This window comes from Mesocricetus auratus, unplaced genomic scaffold (assembly GCF_017639785.1).
Source record: "Mesocricetus auratus isolate SY011 unplaced genomic scaffold, BCM_Maur_2.0 Super-Scaffold_100001, whole genome shotgun sequence".
Lineage (NCBI taxonomy): Eukaryota > Metazoa > Chordata > Mammalia > Rodentia > Cricetidae > Mesocricetus > Mesocricetus auratus.
In genome coordinates, this window is record NW_024429187.1 from 6,157,355 (window position 1) to 6,176,555 (window position 19,201).

The following is a 19,201-nucleotide window of genomic DNA, read 5'->3' on the forward strand; positions in this document are numbered from 1 at the left end:
GATGGCCAAGCACACATAAAGTTGCAAACACCAAGGAGGGCAAACAGAAGGACAGGAAAAAAGATAATAACTGTCCAAACTTCCCCAAGTATAATGACCATATTCCTTCAATGCCAAGCATATCAGTGAGTAACAAGACTACAGCATGAGGCATACCAAAATCAGGAAGCCAAGACCTGTCAACAGATCTTCAAAGCTGCCCGGCAGTTGATACCAGTAACAACAATACGTGACTTCAGTTTCTACTTACATTTTCAGAACCAAAGTCCTCAAGCTTCCTGCTCCCATAATATCCAGCATCAACAGGCCAGAAGCCACTCTTCAAAATTCTCTCTTCCAAGACAGGTACACCTACACCTCACAATGCTGCTCCTCTGTTGAGGACTGCTAGAACCTTGAACAAAATGGAGTCTGTCAACCATTTCTTGGCCTTCTGCCTACGTGACTGCGAGCACACATGCTCTTGAGACAAAGGAAAAGGCTAACCATAAAAGTTAAATTTACACAGGGCAGCCCACCCGCCTAGCCAGGGGGAAGTAACCCTTATAGAGCAATTGTCTTTGTTAACAAAAGGTAAAAGTGTTCCTTTGAATACTTCCTACCCCTCCCTAATTCCTGCACCTGACTTATGCTGACAAGCATTTGTGGAATGCGACTGATGACTGATGGAAAATTATAGCTTTGATTTTACCATATTTGGTGTATATTTGAGTTGAGACTTGATTGGCATGCTTGTACCGCCCCCTGAGATTCTTTTTCTATAAGTACCATCTCACCCCAAAAATAAATGCTCTTGATCAGCGAACGTTGTCTTGAGCCTGTTTCCTTTAACCTCTTGAAGTTTACTTTTAAGATCAGATCTGCTCGTGAAGACCCACCAAATTAGTAGCGACCCTCATCACCTCATCCCCGCGGGTCGGGGGGTCCCCTCCGGGGGTCGCACTCCTCAGAGGTTCAAATCCAAGTCCCATGGGGTGCACTTCCCATGCCTCTGAGTACAGATGAACACAGCTTTCCCCTTGAGTCCTCCTGAGGTATGGGATCGCCTGTTACCCCTTGGTGGAGGCTAGAGGCTGTTTCCTCCTCCTAACCAATAATTCACAAGAAACATCCATTCTCCTACATATTCAGGTAACAGGAAAAACTCACGAGCTTTTTATTGCTTACATGTAATTTCAAATACATACGGAAAAGGAAGCCAAGAGTCTGTATGTATGCAGAAGCTGGAGCTGGATGGCCCTTTGTGATTTGGGGCTTTACCATGTGGTAGTCTGACAGTCTCTCCAAGGAGAGAGGATCAGAACGGAGTGGGGGTGGGGAGGTGGGGGGGTGGGTGGTCTGGGGGGTGGTGATGAACTTGCCTTGGTTTATTCCCCATCCCCATCCTTGGGTCGTCACTCGGCAAGTGTCACATGCCTGCCAGCGGTAGTGACAACAGCAGCAGTGGGCACACATCTCCGGTTCCCTTTCTCAGACCTCGAGGAAGCAGCCTCCTAAAGAGCCGAGTACCAGCCGAGCTCTCTTGAGGCCCTGTTCTCAAAGACACTATGTGCTTTTCTACTGACTCATGAATTCGCCTGTTTCTGAGAGCTGATCACCAGGAGCCCTTTCACCAGCTCCGTGAGCTTCCTTCAGATTTTCCAGGGACCCAACCCCTAGGCCATCTGAGTGCACTCTCCCACAGGACTCTGCATCAGCCTTCTCGATTTCACCTCTCTCCAGTCCTCTATTCCCGAGTCCATCGAACCCTGCGATCGCTGCTCCTCTGACACATTCTCTCTGTGTAGAGTGCAGCCTCCCCCACCATCCGCCTGGGCCCTGCCTCAGCTGCAGTCCTCAAATAACACACAGGACGCTATAGTAATTATGAAGCTGTTGGCCGCTTGCTTGGTTTTTTACTGGCTAGCTCTGACTTAAGTATTTAACCCATAATTGTTAATCTAAGTATTTCTCTTACCGAAGAAAAGGGTCTGGACCTCTTACTCCTCTGGCGCCTACATGGTTGTCTCCTCTGCCTCTCTTTCCCAGAATCCTCCTTGACTCCTAGTCCCACCTATCTTGCTTCCCTATTGGCCAACAGTGCTTTATTCAAACCAATCAGACACATTTTCACAGAATGACATCTCCCAACATCTGTGCATCCGAACGTACACATACAAATCACAGCACTTCTTTGTTGGGTCTGCTCCTTTCCAAGCAGGTTATCTTAATACTTTGATTTTGATTTTCAGAGATTTTTTTTTTGTTCTTCCAGTAAAGGCAGGGTTTGCGGAATGTAGGAGATCTAAACTACTTCTCCTTTGTCGTCTCACATCTGCTCAGGTTGACACGGAGACGGATGGAAGATGAAGACTACTAGTCCCCTCATCATTTTTGCAAATGTGGCCCCTAAGAAGCTGTTACTACAGACTTGTAGATACAAATTCGCTTGCAGCAGAGATCAAGAACACACACACTGTACGGGGCTTTCATTCTTGTTAACAACTATGACTTGATGGCAGAGGGCAGGAATGAGGAGACCAGGGAGCATGTGAGCACATCCTAGGTCACTGTCTACACAGACACACACTGAAGCCTGGGTTCTGTGTAAGCGACCTCTGCTCTCATTCTGTTAATCCAAAAGCCCAGTCTACAAAGCAAACGTCTTCGTGTTGATGAGATAGAAGCTATTTATTAATATACAGCAAATACTGTTTATTGCAGACTCTTTCCAGCTGACTCAAGTGAAAAAGGCACTATGAAAAATTAATGCATCTAGATAATCTCTCTAAATGGATTTATGTTAAAATATACAACATTCTTACATAACATCTTCTTTATATAGGTGAAATAATATTACATTTAATGACAAAAATCGTGTTTCCAAAAATAACATTTGTTGAACGTTAGCTATTTTTCTTCTCTCTATCTAGATTCTTTCATGGGGTTAAAGTACATGTAAATTAAGTGTCCCTTGTTACACAGATAAAACACATAAAATGGCCCAATATTCTTTTACTATTTATATCAATATTTATAACTGAGGCTTTTATTAAGCAAAATACTGTAATAAACACCAACGTGGGCCACTTTGTTTGATTGTGAGTGTACGTGACTTACTTCCCACTGTGCTTTCTCATATTTAATTACACAGTATACATAATAAGCAGAATATAAACTAATCAAAGTATAATCTATGCAAGTATAATCTTTGCAGCCGACAGAGCTCCGAGGAACAACAATGTCTTGAGAACATACTATAGTCTCCTATTTGCACGCTCTGGGTCTGGCTGCATTGTACAGCTAATTCAAATGTGATTTCTGTAAGACTGTTGGCATTAAGAACTTTAAATAGACCTAAGTAAACTGTCATTAGGAATGTCAGAAGAGAGATCTAAAATAAGCAGTGGGCAGTCTCACTGAGCCTCCTCCCTGGAGGACAGGCACCTCAGTCACAGAGAGCTGAGCAGGTAGACTTAGTCACCAACGGCAGTTGCAGTGAATAAACTTTCCATTGTCAAAATAATTCTACACGGATCACTGAATGAGGCTGAGATAATTAACGGAGCAAAGGGAAGTGCACCTTAGGAAAAAACACTTCCCACGGTCAAAACCGCCTAATACTTTCCTTTTTAATTTAATTTACCACCAAAATTCTTTTAATTACACTTGTTATTTGCTTGTCTATGCATGTGGTCAGAGGACAACTTGGAAAACCTAGCTCTCTCCTTCTACCATGTAGGTCCAGGGACTTGAACTCAGGTCACCGGGCTTGGGGCAAGTACCTTTACCTGCTGAACAACCCACCTGCCTGCCCACTTCTCAGTTTTAATTAAAACAATGGGTGTAGAAGCAGCAAGTCCCCGTTACTCAGGTACACACTGTCTCCTTTTATGGCGATAATTTACATATACTGGGACCACGGATTTGACATTCCCTTCAAGTCGTCTTAAAGCGTGTCCAACAATGCCAAGAAAAACGGAGTTCAACGAATCAGTGGCCGCTTCCCTCGTCAAAAGACTCCACTCCCGAGTCGCTGGCGGCAGCGCTGATCTTCTCCTGACGTCTCCGCATGATTTCCTGTAACTCAGAGCTTCCGTTGCTGTCCTGAAAATTTAAACACGGAGCAGACGGCACCGTTACTGGCTTGGGTGTAGCTGTAGTGGCGGTTCCCATCAAATCAAAGGGCTCAGGGGACCTCCAACTATGTCTTCAAGAAAGCAGGGGCTTCCCCTCCCTGCCAGTGAAGTTTCTAGACTGCAGCAGTATAGCACATGAATAAATCTCCTAAGAGGAGTCACTCACCATCACTCACTGTGCCTTTCAATTTAACATGAAAACAGATCAATAACGTATGTAGAATGTTCTAGACCTGCCAGTAGAATGAGGTTATGTGGACAAGGAGCCAGTTATCAAAGCACACTTCGCATGCATATACATGTTTATACATGTGTGCACATGTGTGTTCAGGTACACATGTCTAAGTGTGCACATGTATGTGGAGGTCAGAGGTCAATGTTACTGTCTTCACAGTCACCCTAGTAATTTCTTTCTCTTTGCTTTGAGGTAGAATTTTACTTTATGGTCCAAGCTGTCCTGAAACTCACAGAGGCCCTTCGGCCTCTTCCTCTTGAGTGCTGGGGTTAAAGCTGTCCTGAAACTCACAGCCCTTCGGCCTCTTCCTCTTGAGTGCTGGGTTAAAGGTACGAGCCAGCACACCTGGATCCACTTCCTTCTCTGAGACAGAGATCTCAGACTACACGTTTGAGACTCACTGGTCAACTGGCTGGCTAGCCCCAGCAATCCTCCTGTCTCTGTCTCCCCACTGCCTTTTACCCCATGTCTGCCTTTTACCTGGGCACTTGGGATCTGAACTAGGGTCTTCACAGTCACAACAAGGACTTTATCAATCAATTCACCTGTTCACACCTTCTAAGAGCTGTCAGTCAAGCAAAGCACTCGTTCCCACTCTGAGACTTTGAAGGGCGTCTTCAGAACACAGTTCCCCTTCAGACAACTCTGCCCCTCTGATCTTGCTAGCTCTGCTCACCTCCTGGCCCTCCCTAGAATCTTCGGGGATGTCTCCTCATTCCCTCTGGCGACTGAAGGCTCTGGCGACAAGTGGGGGTGTGGTGTGGCGAGAAACCATGTGAAGGACTGGGCCCAACACAGTGGAGAGGAGGGAAAACAGCCAAGAAGCACTTGGAAACCCGGCACCAGTTTTGGTCAGTCAACCCCCAGAGGAATCAGGAGCAGGGAGGCCAAAGATAGTAACAGAATGTCCCAGAAGAAAGGGATCCAGAAACTTCAGGGATATGGAATTTTCTAACATACCCGTGAGAAGCAATTTACACATTCTTAACAAGATTGGAAAGTAAAAGGGTAATAAAACTTGCTTTAGGGAAGACATGGTTCTTATTCATGCTCTACATATGAAAAGCAATGATCAAACTTTAATATAAAACCTTCCAGATCAATGTTGTAGGAAAGCTCTCAGGATAATGGAATTTCGCTTGATGGAGAATGGTTACGGGATTATACACACGAAGCTATTTTATCCTGAGTTATTTAATTGTTCAATTTACATAATATACCTGCTAGGGCTAATTAGCTACCTGCTTCATGTTGGGCCCTATATCCTTTATTTGAGGCCAACTCTATTTTTCACAAAACTACTAACTCTTACAGAGCTGACTTTGAAGAGAGTTGCTTGAATACCTCCAGCTGAACAGATGTTCCTTTACTCTCCAGCTGCTACACAGACAGCTTTGACTAAGTACTTCTTGCAGCTGACTATTTTTTCTTCTTCAAGATTTATTTTATTTGTGTGTGTGTGTGTGTGTGTGTGTGAGAGAGAGAGAGAGAGAGAGAGAGAGAGAGAGAGAGAGAGAGAGAGAGAGAGAGAGAGAGAGAGAGAGAGAGAGAGAGCATGCATGTGGTATGTTCCCACACGGGTCTGCCTGTGTACATTCAGAGTCCAGAAGAAGTGGCCGATCCCTCAGAACTGGAGCCAGAAGTATTTGTGGGATGGCTGGCTGGCTAGACAGGCACTGGGATGGGCACCCTGGTTCTCACGATTGCACACTCTTAGCTGCTAAGCTGTCTCCCCGTCCCGCAGCTACATGTTTTTTATGGCCTTTCTTAGTGTTCTTGATTCTATAGGTGGATGAGTAAGGTTGGGAAATGCACCTAGGACTTTGGTTTGGTTGAGAAAGGATCTCAGCAGTCTGGACAGTCCTTAAACTCACTATATAGCTGAGGATGGCCTTGAACTAACCTTTTTGCCCCCATCTCCCGAGGGCTGGCTTATAGATGCACCACTATCAACCCTGCCGAAGCTGGTGTTACAGACGGCTGTGTGTGACCTTTCGTGGGTGCTGGGAAAAGAACTCAGGTTCTCCATAAAAGCAGGGCATGTTCTTAACAGCTGGGCCATCTCTCCAGAACCCCACAACTAGGGCTTTAATTATTTATTAATCTGACATTTCCAAAATAAATAAAAACAAGAAAAATAGTCCTAGCCTCTGAGTCACTCAACTCAGGTATGAATTTACTTTCTATTAGCAAAACTGAAGTTTTTATAGGAGTCCATGCAATAAAGTGAGAACATTGTGCTTTTGCTAAAATGCTCAGAAATAAATCTCTAGCTGGCCCAAAGACAATCATTTTGAAAATAGTTACTGATGGTATCTGGTGGCAGAGAAGGGAAAACTGAGCCAGATGTAATTCGCCTCTTCAGTGAGGGGAGATTGACTGATGTGGACAGGAACACTGGTTCCAGAGCGGCCGTGGCCAGAGGTTAGCCTCCCCTGAGCACAAACACCAGCTCTGTTCCACAAGCCTTACCTCCAAAGCAGCTTTCTGAACGGTGATTTGGCTAAAGACTCTGGCACCTTCAGGGCAGACAGACCTCAGCTCATCTTTATTGAGAGAAAAGAGTTGCGCTCCATTCAACACCCCAAGGCTATTGACAGTCCTGAAATAAAGGGCAGGAGGGAATTACCAGAGTGCTGCAAACAATAGCAAGGGAAAACTGTCAGCCTTGCTTCAACAGCTAAGCCATTTTTCCAGCTCACTCTGTCTATCATCTATCTACCTGCCTGTGTATCTCCTATCTATCTATCTATCTATCTATCTATCTATCTATCTATCTATCTATCTATCATTTGTCTATCTGTGTTTTTTTGAGTGTTCACTTTATTTCACTCCTGAGACAAGGCCTCATGTCGCCCAGGCTGGTTTAGAACTCTGTATGTACCTCAGGTTGACCTTGACCTGCAGATCCTCCAACCCCACCTCCCAAGTGTGGGATGACAGGCACAGCCCACCCATTGTTGTCTGTTCCAAATACTTAAACTGCACTATAGTGCTGAGACAAAGGAATGCCAAGAGGCATCTGTGGCCGAGACCCAGAGGTTCCTTTCACACAGACTGGTCAGTGACCACCAAGCATCTAAATGGATGTGGTGAGGTTTCGAGTCATCAACTCTCTCAGGTTTCCTGTCTCCAACGGTAACAGACAACTTTCTTGTAACATGGCAACTGACTAACAACTGCACTTTGTTTTGAATTATGCCAAGTGAGTGAGTTTCTAAATTCGGATTCCTCAGACATGTGTTGTTCAAACACTTCATGGTGGCAAACATACAGGAAACATCTACAGTCTTTTAGATCAGAGGTGCATAAAGCAGCAAGGATACCTCTGGTTTACAGCCTTGAGACACTCTATCCTGCAGCAAGAAGTCTTATGTATGTTACACATCCTTCATGGCACAGTCTTGAACGACACCGTGTTACCCTACATAACTGATGAGAAGAATAAAACGCCCACAGTCCTCACGGCTGGCGACAACTGTTCAAGAGGCTGGTGAAAAATACAAACGACCTCCCGGAAGACGGACCAGCATTAGTCACTTCCGGTTCCCCCAATCCTACCTTCTTCTTCGGTGCCTTTAAACAGTTAGCCACCGTTTCCTGAATACGGAACAAGGACTGCCACCTGGGTTCTGACTACTTTTAAGAGTCATGGGTGGCATGGCAGGGGCCCAGCTGAGAAGGCGGGCGTGCGAGCCACCTGGGACACTCACACGGGGTTAAATCCTTTTGTCTGCAGCCAGGTCTTCACTTCCTCTGCTGTGGAATCGTAAGTGATGTTGATCACAGGCACGTTCTGCCGCGGCACGTGGAACTTCCTCTGCGCCGAGCGCCCGATGGTGAGCCGCTGGAAGAGCTCATCCTGCACCTCTTCCATCTGAGACTTCCTTCCTGAACGCCAACAGGGAGCCCACACGTCAAAGACCAAAGACCTCTAACGTGATGCACCCCCAGAACGTCCTCCCTAATGTCCCCCAACCAGGAGGGATTTGCCACCCTGATGGTTCCTGCCATTCCCCCCTCACTTGTACCTCAAGTGACACAATCTGATACAAATCACATGGCAGATTACTAAAGTGACCCTCGGCCCTTCTCTTTGCCTAGGAGTCTCCTGTGCCTGCGCCTGCTCAGCTGCACGAGTTGAACACCTCATGATTGATGAATGATCAGGACCCCCACTAGGCCATCCATGACCCTGATGATCATGCAACACTGCTTCAAACCAGTGAGACCTCATCGGGGGACTTGTCTAGACATACTTCCGGTGGTCAAAAATGGGGTGTCAGAGGGAGAGAGCTGCTGTTGTAACGCATCAGGTAGACACTTGGAACACTAGCCGCACGGCACAGTGCCCACCCAAGCCTATACCATAACAGACTGAGACCACATAGTCACCCCTCCTCGGCCACTGTTTGGTATCGGTGGCTTGTTCTGCAGACCTCCAACCTATTTTTCATCTTCACCCTACCCATCTCACTACTCCATTTAGGAATAACATAAAGTGCATAAAGGAGAGGCCCCCAAAATTGTGCAGTGAGCTCCACAGCAGCCTGGTCTGCACAGCGCCACCCTGACTTAAAAATACATAAATGATCTGCACAGGTTCTCCCTGCCAATACTTGTTCCCCTAGGCCGCCTTCCTCCCAATCATCCCCGTGAGCCACGCCCTCCGCAGCCAGCACTCCTAAGCCAGCCCCTCGCTCTGCACTGGACCCCTGTACAAGGCCTATTCTAACCTTTGGATCTAATTTCTCTCTTACTTATCCTGTGCTTTATCAATTTCCCCTCTTTCCTGATCCATGTCATGCACACGCAGGCACATTCCCCCTTTGGTCTTTCTCTCTAAGTCACTCTCAGCTGCTCCCCACTTCTCTGATCCCTTGTAAGCAGCAGTCCACAAGAGTGGGCCTGTGTTAGCGTTACCCAGCCCTGCTTCCCCACAAGAGCAGGCTGTGTTAGCGTTACCCAGCCCTGCTTCCCCACAAGAGCAGGCTGTGTTAGCGTTACCCAGCCCTGCTTCCCACAAGAGTGGGCCTGTGTTAGCGTTACCCAGCCCTGCTCTCCTGCCCCCCACCATCTCCACTCCCCTTGAACTCCAGGAGCCAATTCCTTCCAGCTGCCACCTCCTCTCACCCAATGCCTATGTCAAGTGGTTCCACCTCAAAGCACTTCCTTCCGGATGGAGGCCTTTGGGTCTCTCTCTGCTGTCTGGTTGCCCTCTCTTTCTCAATATCCATACATATTGGAATCTTCTCGTTTGTTGAACTCAGCGTTGTAGAAGTACCACAGAGCCCAAACCTGGGACCTCTTCTTGGCTTGCTCTTACCTCACCAACCATCATTGTGCCTCATCTTAGGCCATGTGAGTCTGGCATACAGAATTAGTTCTGCAGGCCTGGCTGACTCGGAAGTACAAATCCATGGGGTTTGTTTCTTTGTTATTGTTTTTATAAAATACATTCATGTGGTCTCCATATTCACACATGTCCAAAATGCACCTCAAAGGCAACACGTCCAAGTCCAAATTCTTAATCTCCTCACTGTTCTGAGTTCCTCAAGTGTGCTGGTCTTCTTTTACTCTTCTTCATGTCTCAGAACTACCCTGTGTTTCCCTGAGACCTGTATCACACAGTCTAGTAACAAGTCCCTTTTGCCCCCACTCCAAACGCATCCCCGACCCCAGCGCTTCAGTCTGTCATTTGTCTCCAGCTTGGTCTGAGGCAGCAGCCTGTCAGCAGGTCTCAGTTTCCACTGTCTACACCACCCTTCTCTCTTCACCCTCTGCTAACAGACCAATCACAGTGGTCCTTGCACACTGCAGCTCCAGGGTTCCCAAGCCACTGTTACCCCAGCTGAGGTGCTGTGTCTCCTTAGTGTCTGGAAAGTTACGGCCATTCCGGCCTCTTTTCCTGGAAATAGCACCCCCCACCCCACTATGTGGCTCCTTTGGGTTCTCCAGCCCTATTCAAAATTGTAATTTCTTCCCCGGAGCATTTCCAATCTGCATAGCTATGCTAGCCTCCAAACTCCGGACATTTATTCACCTGTCCTTTCATGAGAATGTAAGCCTGGTGACAAAAACGGTTCTACTCTGCTTTGCTTGCTCCTGTATCCCATAGATATGAACGAAAGGGACGAGGGCTGTCTTCTGACCTTTTCTCTGAGACTGTGACAACCATCGTGTTCCAACCATCATGTTATAATCAGGTCAGGAAATGGAGAACAAAGAGAAATGATCTGTCTAAGTGGCGCTGTCATTTGAGGTAGAAATTAGCTAGAACCATATGGTCTGACTTTTAGCCCAGGGCTGTTCTATACTCAGGTCCCTCAAACTCCCTTTGATGATCTTCCCCACAATCCTTCGCTCCTAGTCATGTGCTTATGAATGAACACAGTGTTATGACAGAGATGGCAGAGGTGAAATAGTATCTCTATTTATAGTATCAAAAATACATGTGTGCATTTAGGTATATTGTTATGGTTTTCAAGAACTGGTATTAAAAATCCAGTTAACTAATTAACTTGGCAAGTGGCGATGGCCTGATAGCTGAGGGAGCTTTTAATGTCATTCAGAGAAAGTGTTTGGTGTCTCTGGGAAGTGAACTGTGAAACAATTAGTGTTAATAGAGTCTAATTTGTACTAGGGTCTCAAGTATGCAAGAAATGTTATTTTTAATTAGTTTAGTCTCTGACAGCTTCCTATATGTATACAATATATTCTGCTCACATTCATCCCTTCACCCTCTCCTATCGTCACTGTCAATATCCCCACCCCTGCGGTCATCCTACCTCCAGGTCTTATTTTGTTCTTGCTTTGGGACCTACTAGGTTTACCTAGGACCACTCACACGGGCTTGAGAGTGAAGCTTGTAGCATTGCTCAGTGGTGGTTACAGCTCTAAAAACAATAATTTCATGCCCCACAGCAGCAACCCATGCCACAGCCTCTTGAAGAGAGGGACCCTTCCCCATCTAGGAGAAGGTGAAGAAATTAAAAGAAAAAGAGAAAGAAACATTCAGGAAGAAAGAAGGGAAGGGATAATGTTGATGGATATAAGTAAAACAGCATCTGCACTTCAGTAGCTAACTGTTTTAAATCACTAAGTATACTGTCATGCAGACAGTTGGTCTGCCTTAAAGTGAAAAAGAGAAATGCCACGTCACTGAGATACCGCTATACCTTACCCACTGAAGAGGCCACAAGTTCACGGTGGCCCTCTTGGGGAACTACAGGGAGACCTCTTTCTAGAATACTCCTAGCTTTTGGTTTCCACTTTCAGTGTTCTCCCCTAACAACAAAGCAGACAAACATCACACCCTACCCACAGTAACAACAGGTCTGATTACAAGACTGAGCTCAAGTCAAGCTGATGTCAAAGGACTGAGGAAGAAACACAGAGAAACTAACAAGTGGGCATCTTCAAAAGCGGCAAGAGGAGATGCTTCCCGGATCTCTGACAAACCAGTCTGAACAGCCTCCATGATGCCTGGCTCCACGCACCTCCAAGTAGCTCTTCTAGACAGAGGGCAAGAGCCACAAGCAAATCGGCTTCCTTCCTCTGCCACTGGTTGCAGAGTGTGTGTGTGTGTGTGTGTGTGTGTGTGTGTGTGTGTCTGTGTGTGTGTGTCTGTGTGCGTGAGACACGTGTGAACTTGGTTGTGGTGTTTGACTGTGTACCTGTGCATGCTCCTATGTAGATGTCTTCTTCAATCACACTCCAGGTTATATTTTCAGGCAGAGTCTCTCACTGAACTTGGAGCTTGCGGTCACTGGATGGCCAGCGAGCTGAGATGTGCCTGTCTCTGCCCTGACTGAAGCTGATGGCCATGCCTGGCTACTCACACGGGTGCTACAGATCCAAACTCAGATCCTCTCTTTGCATGGCAAACACTCTACCCAGACACATCTCCCTGCCCTTTGCTGAAATTCAAAACAGACATCCGACATCTTGTCTTTGGTTAGTACAGCCATAATATTTGCAGAAGTTCCCACTTTCTAGGCCTTTGCATTTTATTTTTATCAGAGTTTGGGTAATGCACAGAGAATGTGATAGCAAGGAGCTTATCTTGAGAGAAACATGGACCTCAAAACACACACACTTAGTTATGCCATCTGCTAAATGACCATGAGACAGCCCTGACATTTGTTCAGAAAAAAAAACTCCAAAAATATGCTATCAGGAAATATTCATTTTATATAGAGAAATAAATTTATTCAATGCCAAACTACACTCTTGAGATACTTTTAAAAGGAATTTTACACAAGCAATTATGAGAGCAAATGGGCTAATTTGATGAGAGCATTTCTATTTTACAGATCCCGTGACCTTTTCATGTATGAAAAGCAGACTTGGAAACGATGAGTCTCCATTATCCGGAGAGTTCGCTCTCATAAAAGAATTCCAACTATGCCTCTTCCCCACTAGGTTCTTGGGTTTCTTCAAGTGGGACAAAGAACAAGCCATTCCAGGCCATGTGCTGTTCCAAGAGTACTAGATGTCTCTGAACTCTGACCCCAGGCCTGGAACAGACTGCCACCATGTCAGAGATCATGGTGCTTACGTGTCAGACAGAGATGTGTGTAAACTTGTGGGAAGAGAGGAGAAAAGAAGAGTTGTTTCTCAGAGAGAATGTTCCCCAGGGAAATGAAATATACTCATAGAATTTTCCCATCTGAAAACTATTTTTCTGGTATCTTTGAAAAAGATTCCTTTTAAAAGCTCATACATATTTTAAAAATTTAGTAGTACATTTAATTAGAGTTATACATATTTTCACACTCATAAGCAGTTATTCTTGATATAGAATTAGTTGCTTTTCCAAATTTTCACTTTTTTATATTTTCCATTTATTTATGTGTGTGTGTGTGTGTGTGTGCAGGTGTGTGTGTAGGTGTGTGTATGTGTGTGCGCAGGTGTGTGTAGGTGTGTATGTGTGTATGTGTGTGTGCAGGTGTGTGTAGGTGTATGTATGTGTGTGTGTGTGCTGGTGTGTGTGTAGGTGTGTGTATGTGTATGTGTATAGGTTTGAGATCAAAAGACAACACCAGGGAGTTGGTTCTCTCTTTTTTCCTTGTAGGTCTCAGGGATTGAATTCAGTCAGGCTTAGTGGGAAGCACCTTTTCCTATTGCATCATCTTGCTGGTCCCTATGTAATATTCTAATAAGGTCCGACATGACTAAAAAGATGATATGAATCACCCATGCTTTAGGAGAGATATCGTGCATATAATAGACTCATGGCTATTACATCTAGCCACTATTTTCCATAAGAGTTAAAGAGTATTACGCTTGTGTCTCCTCTTAATTCTTTTTCATTGATTGAGAATGACAATGAAAGGGCACATGCAGCTATGACTCACTGGGAGAAAATGGCATTGAAAACTTAGGAATGTATTTGAACCTGAAACCCAGGCTTAAGACGTCAGCTATGAAATTAATAGTCGGATACAGGTACCTAGATATCAGAGATGCAACTCTGTGGTAAGACTAAGCTGCAGATCACCCCCTTTCTGAGAACATGGAGAGTACTAAAGGGAATGCAAACAGATTGATCCTTTATAGTAAGTCATTTATAAAGAGAGAAAAGTGCAGGACCTTCGGAGGGGCCGTGAGACCAAATGTTTGTTGTTTTCCACACAACATGTCCACTAACCCTTTGCAGACTTTTATGAAGCTTCAGATATAGGAAATGTCTTCTTGGTTTTGGTTTTCCAAGTTTTCTACAATGAGTTATTGTCAAGCAAATTGACTTGTGATGCTTTACAAACATAATTAGACATGAAACAGATACGTGTAATATACAAGGTACAGCAAGAACTCTGAGAATTGCCTTTAGCTTTCTAAGGATCTACAAAGCTCTGCCCCAGTAACAAAATAGATAACCCAAAGTTATCATAATGTTTTTAATTCTGTTTATTTTACTGTGGTTCTCATAGAAACCATTCTCAAAAAATCTATTTTAATTAGCAAAACTATGAAGTTCAAGTCAAATGAAAGCTGTGTTGGAAGAAAATTCAAGGTTGATGCTGGCGGGTGATGGTGGATGTATCTGAGAATGGCAGATACCAGGGAGAGGTCGAAGAGGAAGGTGGGAAGGGTTAGGAGACGACAATGACAGTAGCAGTCACTTACTGACCGCTTGCACTGGTCAAAATTAATCAGAGTTTTCAAGCTCTGCACTGCTGACACTTTCAACTGCCTGCACAAGGCAGGGTAGTGCCAAACACGAAAGAAGAAAGAAGAAAGGAAGGAAAAAGAAGAAAGAAAGAGAGAGAGGGGGGGGGGGAAGGAAGGAAGGACGGAAGGAAGGAAGGAAGGAAGGAAGGAAGGAAGGAAGGAAGGAAGGAAGGAAGGAAGGAAGGAAGAAAGTCCTCATGGAGAGGAGATTGAATAACCCCACCTCCATTGCCACCCCACTAAATACTTAGCACTAAATATTTTGCAAGTATTATCTCAAATCTTCACACTTGTCCTAGGAAACGCAGCTTCAGTTTCCTCCACTCTCCAGGTTCCAAAATACATAGAAGCTCATTAAAGCCTTGAAATACGCAGGCGGGAGGTGGCTTCCATGCGCCAATCCCAGTACATCTGGCTTGGGCAAGTGTGTATTCAACAGTCACGACACATGAGAATGTGCACAAAATACACACACCTTAGGGAGCTGAGAAAACGGCCTGCCTCTCAGAGATACTCGGAGATCAAGAAGTCGGGAGGAGCTATCCATGAAGTATAAGTGGTTACTATTTACATCTAACAATATTTAACATGAGCAGACTCAGTGTAACTGGGTGGGGTCCCGAGGAGACTTACGGTCCACTGGGAGTTGTTTGTACTTCTGGCTGTCTCGCACAATGCTGCCCCCACTGTCGCTGGAGCTGCTGTTCTGACGGGTGACATTTGCTGGAACCTTGGGCACAGGAACGGGCGCTGGCGCAGAAGGCGGAAGGGGGACTGGAACGGGCGCTGGTGTTGGAGGGGGTGATGGGGCAGAAGGAGCATCTGATCTCGGACCATACTCCGTCCTTTGCTTCTACAAAAGGACAAGAATTAACTTGAAATGTGTATGCGTCAGTGTGTGTGTGTGTGTGTGTGTGTGTGTGTGTGTGTGTGTGTGTGCGCGCGCACATGTAAATGAACTTAGATCAGAAAATGAGGTACAGATTGACACCACTGGCTATTTACTTTAAAGTCACCTGTGCCATTCCTTAGAGAATGTAGGCGTGTGTGTGCGCACTTTTAATCCAGTATATCACAGCTATTGAAACCACTTCTAAGTACTCTACACATTTGCTCAAAGTCAGCATGTGAGTTTAAAGAGTGACAAGCTCACAACAAGAGCAAATAATATAATAATACAGGACAAAAGACCTAAGTTGGGGCTTACACTTACAGAAGACCAGGATGGGTTAAAAATACTCTGATTATTTTACAATTTAAATGAATAATAATTTATACAGAGTTGAAACTCAGTAGCATTAAGTATCACCTACTCCTTGCTATTCACAATGAGGTTTTGAAGGAGCGATGCATTGATTTAGTGAATAATGGGGCTATGCTTTTCAAATGAGTAAATTTAGGCAATTAACTTCTCATGGCACAGCCCTTTCTGCCACTATCTTTTTGTTAATTTACACACATTAGAAATTTTCTTCGTTAAAAATGGGAATAGATAGGAGAATGGCTTTAACAAGAAAGGCACTATCAGTCCTTTGGATTGGGGACATAAATCCATGGTAGAGCATTTGCCTAATACACAAAAGCTCTGGCTTCCAAGGGAGGAGGGGGTGGGAGAGGGAGCTGGGATTGACATGTGAAACGTTCATGTTTCTAATTTAAATAAAAACATATATTGAGGGGGAAAAGAAGAAGAAGGGGGGAAAAAGGGAGTAGGAGGGGAGGGGGTGGGGATTTAAATTTTAAAAGGAAGATGTGGTAAACTATACAATTGTGGTATCATGAGACAATATTTGTGTGTATTTCCTATTAAACATACTATCAGAAACTGTAAGTATAGGTCAAACAATTTCACAGATAGCCGTGTAAAAGACACAGAGCCCTTGAGAGGCTCATCTTTGCAGAGCAAAGATGCAGCATTGTGAGGGACGTGAAGCTTTAAACACTGCACCAGCGCAATCCCAAGTAAGATTAAGGTTAGCAGGGAAAATCCAGAAGAAGCCTTCTGGAAATCTGGGTCTTGCATTAAGGCAGTATTTACTTTTCACTTCTAAATTGGCCCAAGTATAAGGCAGCCCTGATTTTTAAGCGAGTCCTCCCAGATTTCCATAGAGATCAAAACCATAAAAACACACACACATTGCTTTCAAATCAAATCGTCGTTCACAAAACAACATACTGACTGCCAAGGTGCCTTCACAGGAAGAGAACTTAATACCTGTGGAAAGCTTCGTGGGAAGTGGGAAGGGACCCTTGGCCTTTGCTGCTGTTTCTGGGGGGCTGTGACTCACTCACCAGCCCATGGTAAGGATGGGCGGTGGTAACATCCAGGGAAGGACACAAAACCGAAGGATGCTAGATAGCATCGCCAGACAGCGAGAGGAGGGGCAGCAATGAGGCCAGGGGCGGGGGAAGAGCCTGAGGTGGCTAACACAAAGTTAAGCTGGAGAGGTACGGGTTTCTGGTTTTTCCAGCACCCGGCCCTAGACACTTCTGATATATTCAGCAATAATGTCAGAAATCTTTGCTGTATAATTACAAACCCCATAAGCTTTTTCTCTTATATTTGGGCCAAAAGATATCTAAAGCAACCAAAACAGCACACATCACCACAAGTACTACTTAGCACACACCAAAGCCACTTAATACATATGGTTTGTTCCCTAGACAAATGTGCCCTTCAGTGGCTTAAGGAAATCATGCCGATGTCTCAAAAGTGTCAGAATTTCAATGATTGTTTTTAAAGCTTATGCCGGAAAAAAAAAGCTACAAGCTCTGAGTGCCGCTGTATGATTCATTTTTTATTTTTTTATTTCTGCTTCCATAAAAACAAGAACAGCTAGTGTTTTTCTCTCTGTGGGATAATTCTGCGACAAGCTCAAAACACTCTGAGTGTCACAGTCAAGCCCGGAGAGGGGCTCACCAAGTGTTGGGGTCTCGGTTCATTCACCCCTTCTGCTGCACAAGGCACCAGCACCAACAGACCTCACTCAGCAATAGGTCAAAAACTTAAACCAAATCTAAGCTTCCGAAGCCACAGAAAGACGTTTTCTCATGGCGTATGCCAGAGCTCTGTTTACTTGCATTTCCCTCTCCACTCAGTCTTTCGTGCCTTCAGCCTTCTGGTAAGAAAAGGGAAAGAGGACCAGACCCTCAAATCAGCACGACTCATTCTGAAAGCCACCGGATCCCTGGAACCTGGGTTCTGAGCCCCGCCCATCATCTCCGCTCCTCCCTCCCTACTGCCCAATGCCTGTTCTTCCTTCCTGTTCCTGCACATGGCTCTTCCTGTTTGGAGGCACACATACACCCAGTGACTCCCAACACACCTGGATCCTGGAAGACTTCCATGGGCATAGCTCATTTGGAGCCTTTTTTTTTTTCCTGCCCCCGGAAGCTGAGGCTAAACCTCAGCCTGGCCTCTCCCAGGAAAGGCCACTGCAGTGCCACATCTCCACAAGCCTCTCTCTTCACAGCGGCTGCATCACCTGGAAAGGACCCACTTCTGTGTGACACTGTCACTTCCCAAGTCCCATCCATCATCTCCCCGAATGCCAGGCTCCACTGTAAACAAAGCATCCTTGTGCGTTCCTCTGAAGGAAGTCAGAATGGCTGTCTCCTAAGAAATGTACTTTCCTACTGACAATTAAGTTGGGGTGAGTCACTTTCCTTTAGTAACCAGAACTGAGTAAATATTCTCAAGCTCTAAAATGATTAGAGGTAAGTACCTGATTTCGTGCAAAGCCCCACGTCAGAGAGATTATGCAAGTAAAAGTCAACCAAGCCACTGGCAGAGAACTGATCTTAAAATTTTTATCCTACACCAAATTGTACTCCCCCCCCCCTTTAAATTTGGCCTCTCTGAAATTCTGCAATGAAAACAGCACAGCTGGAATATTTGGAGGGTGTTAAGTCCAGAAACAGAATCCAAAAATATTACAGGAAGAAGAATTACAGGAGGGAACGGATATGAGTACCTCTGACAGCTCGCCAAGTAATTGCTATTAGGGGAGCAAATCACATTAAATGAGAAAATTAACACAGGAGATGGAATTGAAAGAATATTAATTATAATTTACACCAAATAACAGAAAACACGAACAAACTTTTTTTGACAGCAAAATTACCTACCCACAAGTCAGTCAGCAAAGGAGTTTGTAAATACATAATTAATTCCCACACCTCTTTGCGCATCTCCCAGCTCAACACACAGAGTGAACAGCATGGAGTCAGAACATCTTTGAGCTTTAGAGCATCATGTGAAGAGATTACGATACAGGTTCATTCTATTCATAGCTTATAAAGAAGACACTCAGAGTCAAACATACAGACATAGAGAGATTGTGGTTACCAGGATTGGGGTGGTGGGCACAGAACATGGGGGTGGGGTGGGGTGAGGGTGGGTTCTATGACAGGAAGCAGCAGATTTGGAATGTGGACAGAAGAACTGAATGTGTAGTATGAGGCTAATACTTGATAACTGTGCATTAGAATCAGGTTTGCTAAATGAGCAGGCTATAGTTCTTGTTGGGGGGAATTGATAGCTGTGTGAAATGATATGTTCATTCTATTACTTCTGTGATAATTTTACTTTATTGTATATGTAGATTTAACATCGTTTGTGTATGTATGTGTGTATGTATACACATAAAAATGTCCTTATTCAACAAAAATG

General features: G+C 44.9%; 1 protein-coding gene across 6 annotated transcripts in view; it reads right to left on the minus strand.

The window, feature by feature from the left end:
• Positions 1 to 2,651: 2,651 nt before the first annotated feature.
• Positions 2,652 to 19,201, minus strand: part of Eps8 (epidermal growth factor receptor pathway substrate 8) — a 171,153-nt gene continuing 154,603 nt past the window's right edge. For all 6 annotated transcript variants that reach the window (XM_040743453.1, XM_040743451.1, XM_040743448.1 and 3 more), the window contains 4 exons: positions 15,163 to 15,382; positions 8,067 to 8,244; positions 6,826 to 6,955; positions 2,652 to 4,086 (listed from right to left, as the gene is read on the minus strand). In XM_040743453.1, coding sequence (XP_040599387.1) covers positions 3,973 to 4,086; positions 6,826 to 6,955; positions 8,067 to 8,244; positions 15,163 to 15,382 — 642 coding nt within the window. In that variant the 3' untranslated portion in view covers positions 2,652 to 3,972. The remainder of the gene's footprint in view (positions 4,087 to 6,825; positions 6,956 to 8,066; positions 8,245 to 15,162; positions 15,383 to 19,201) is intronic.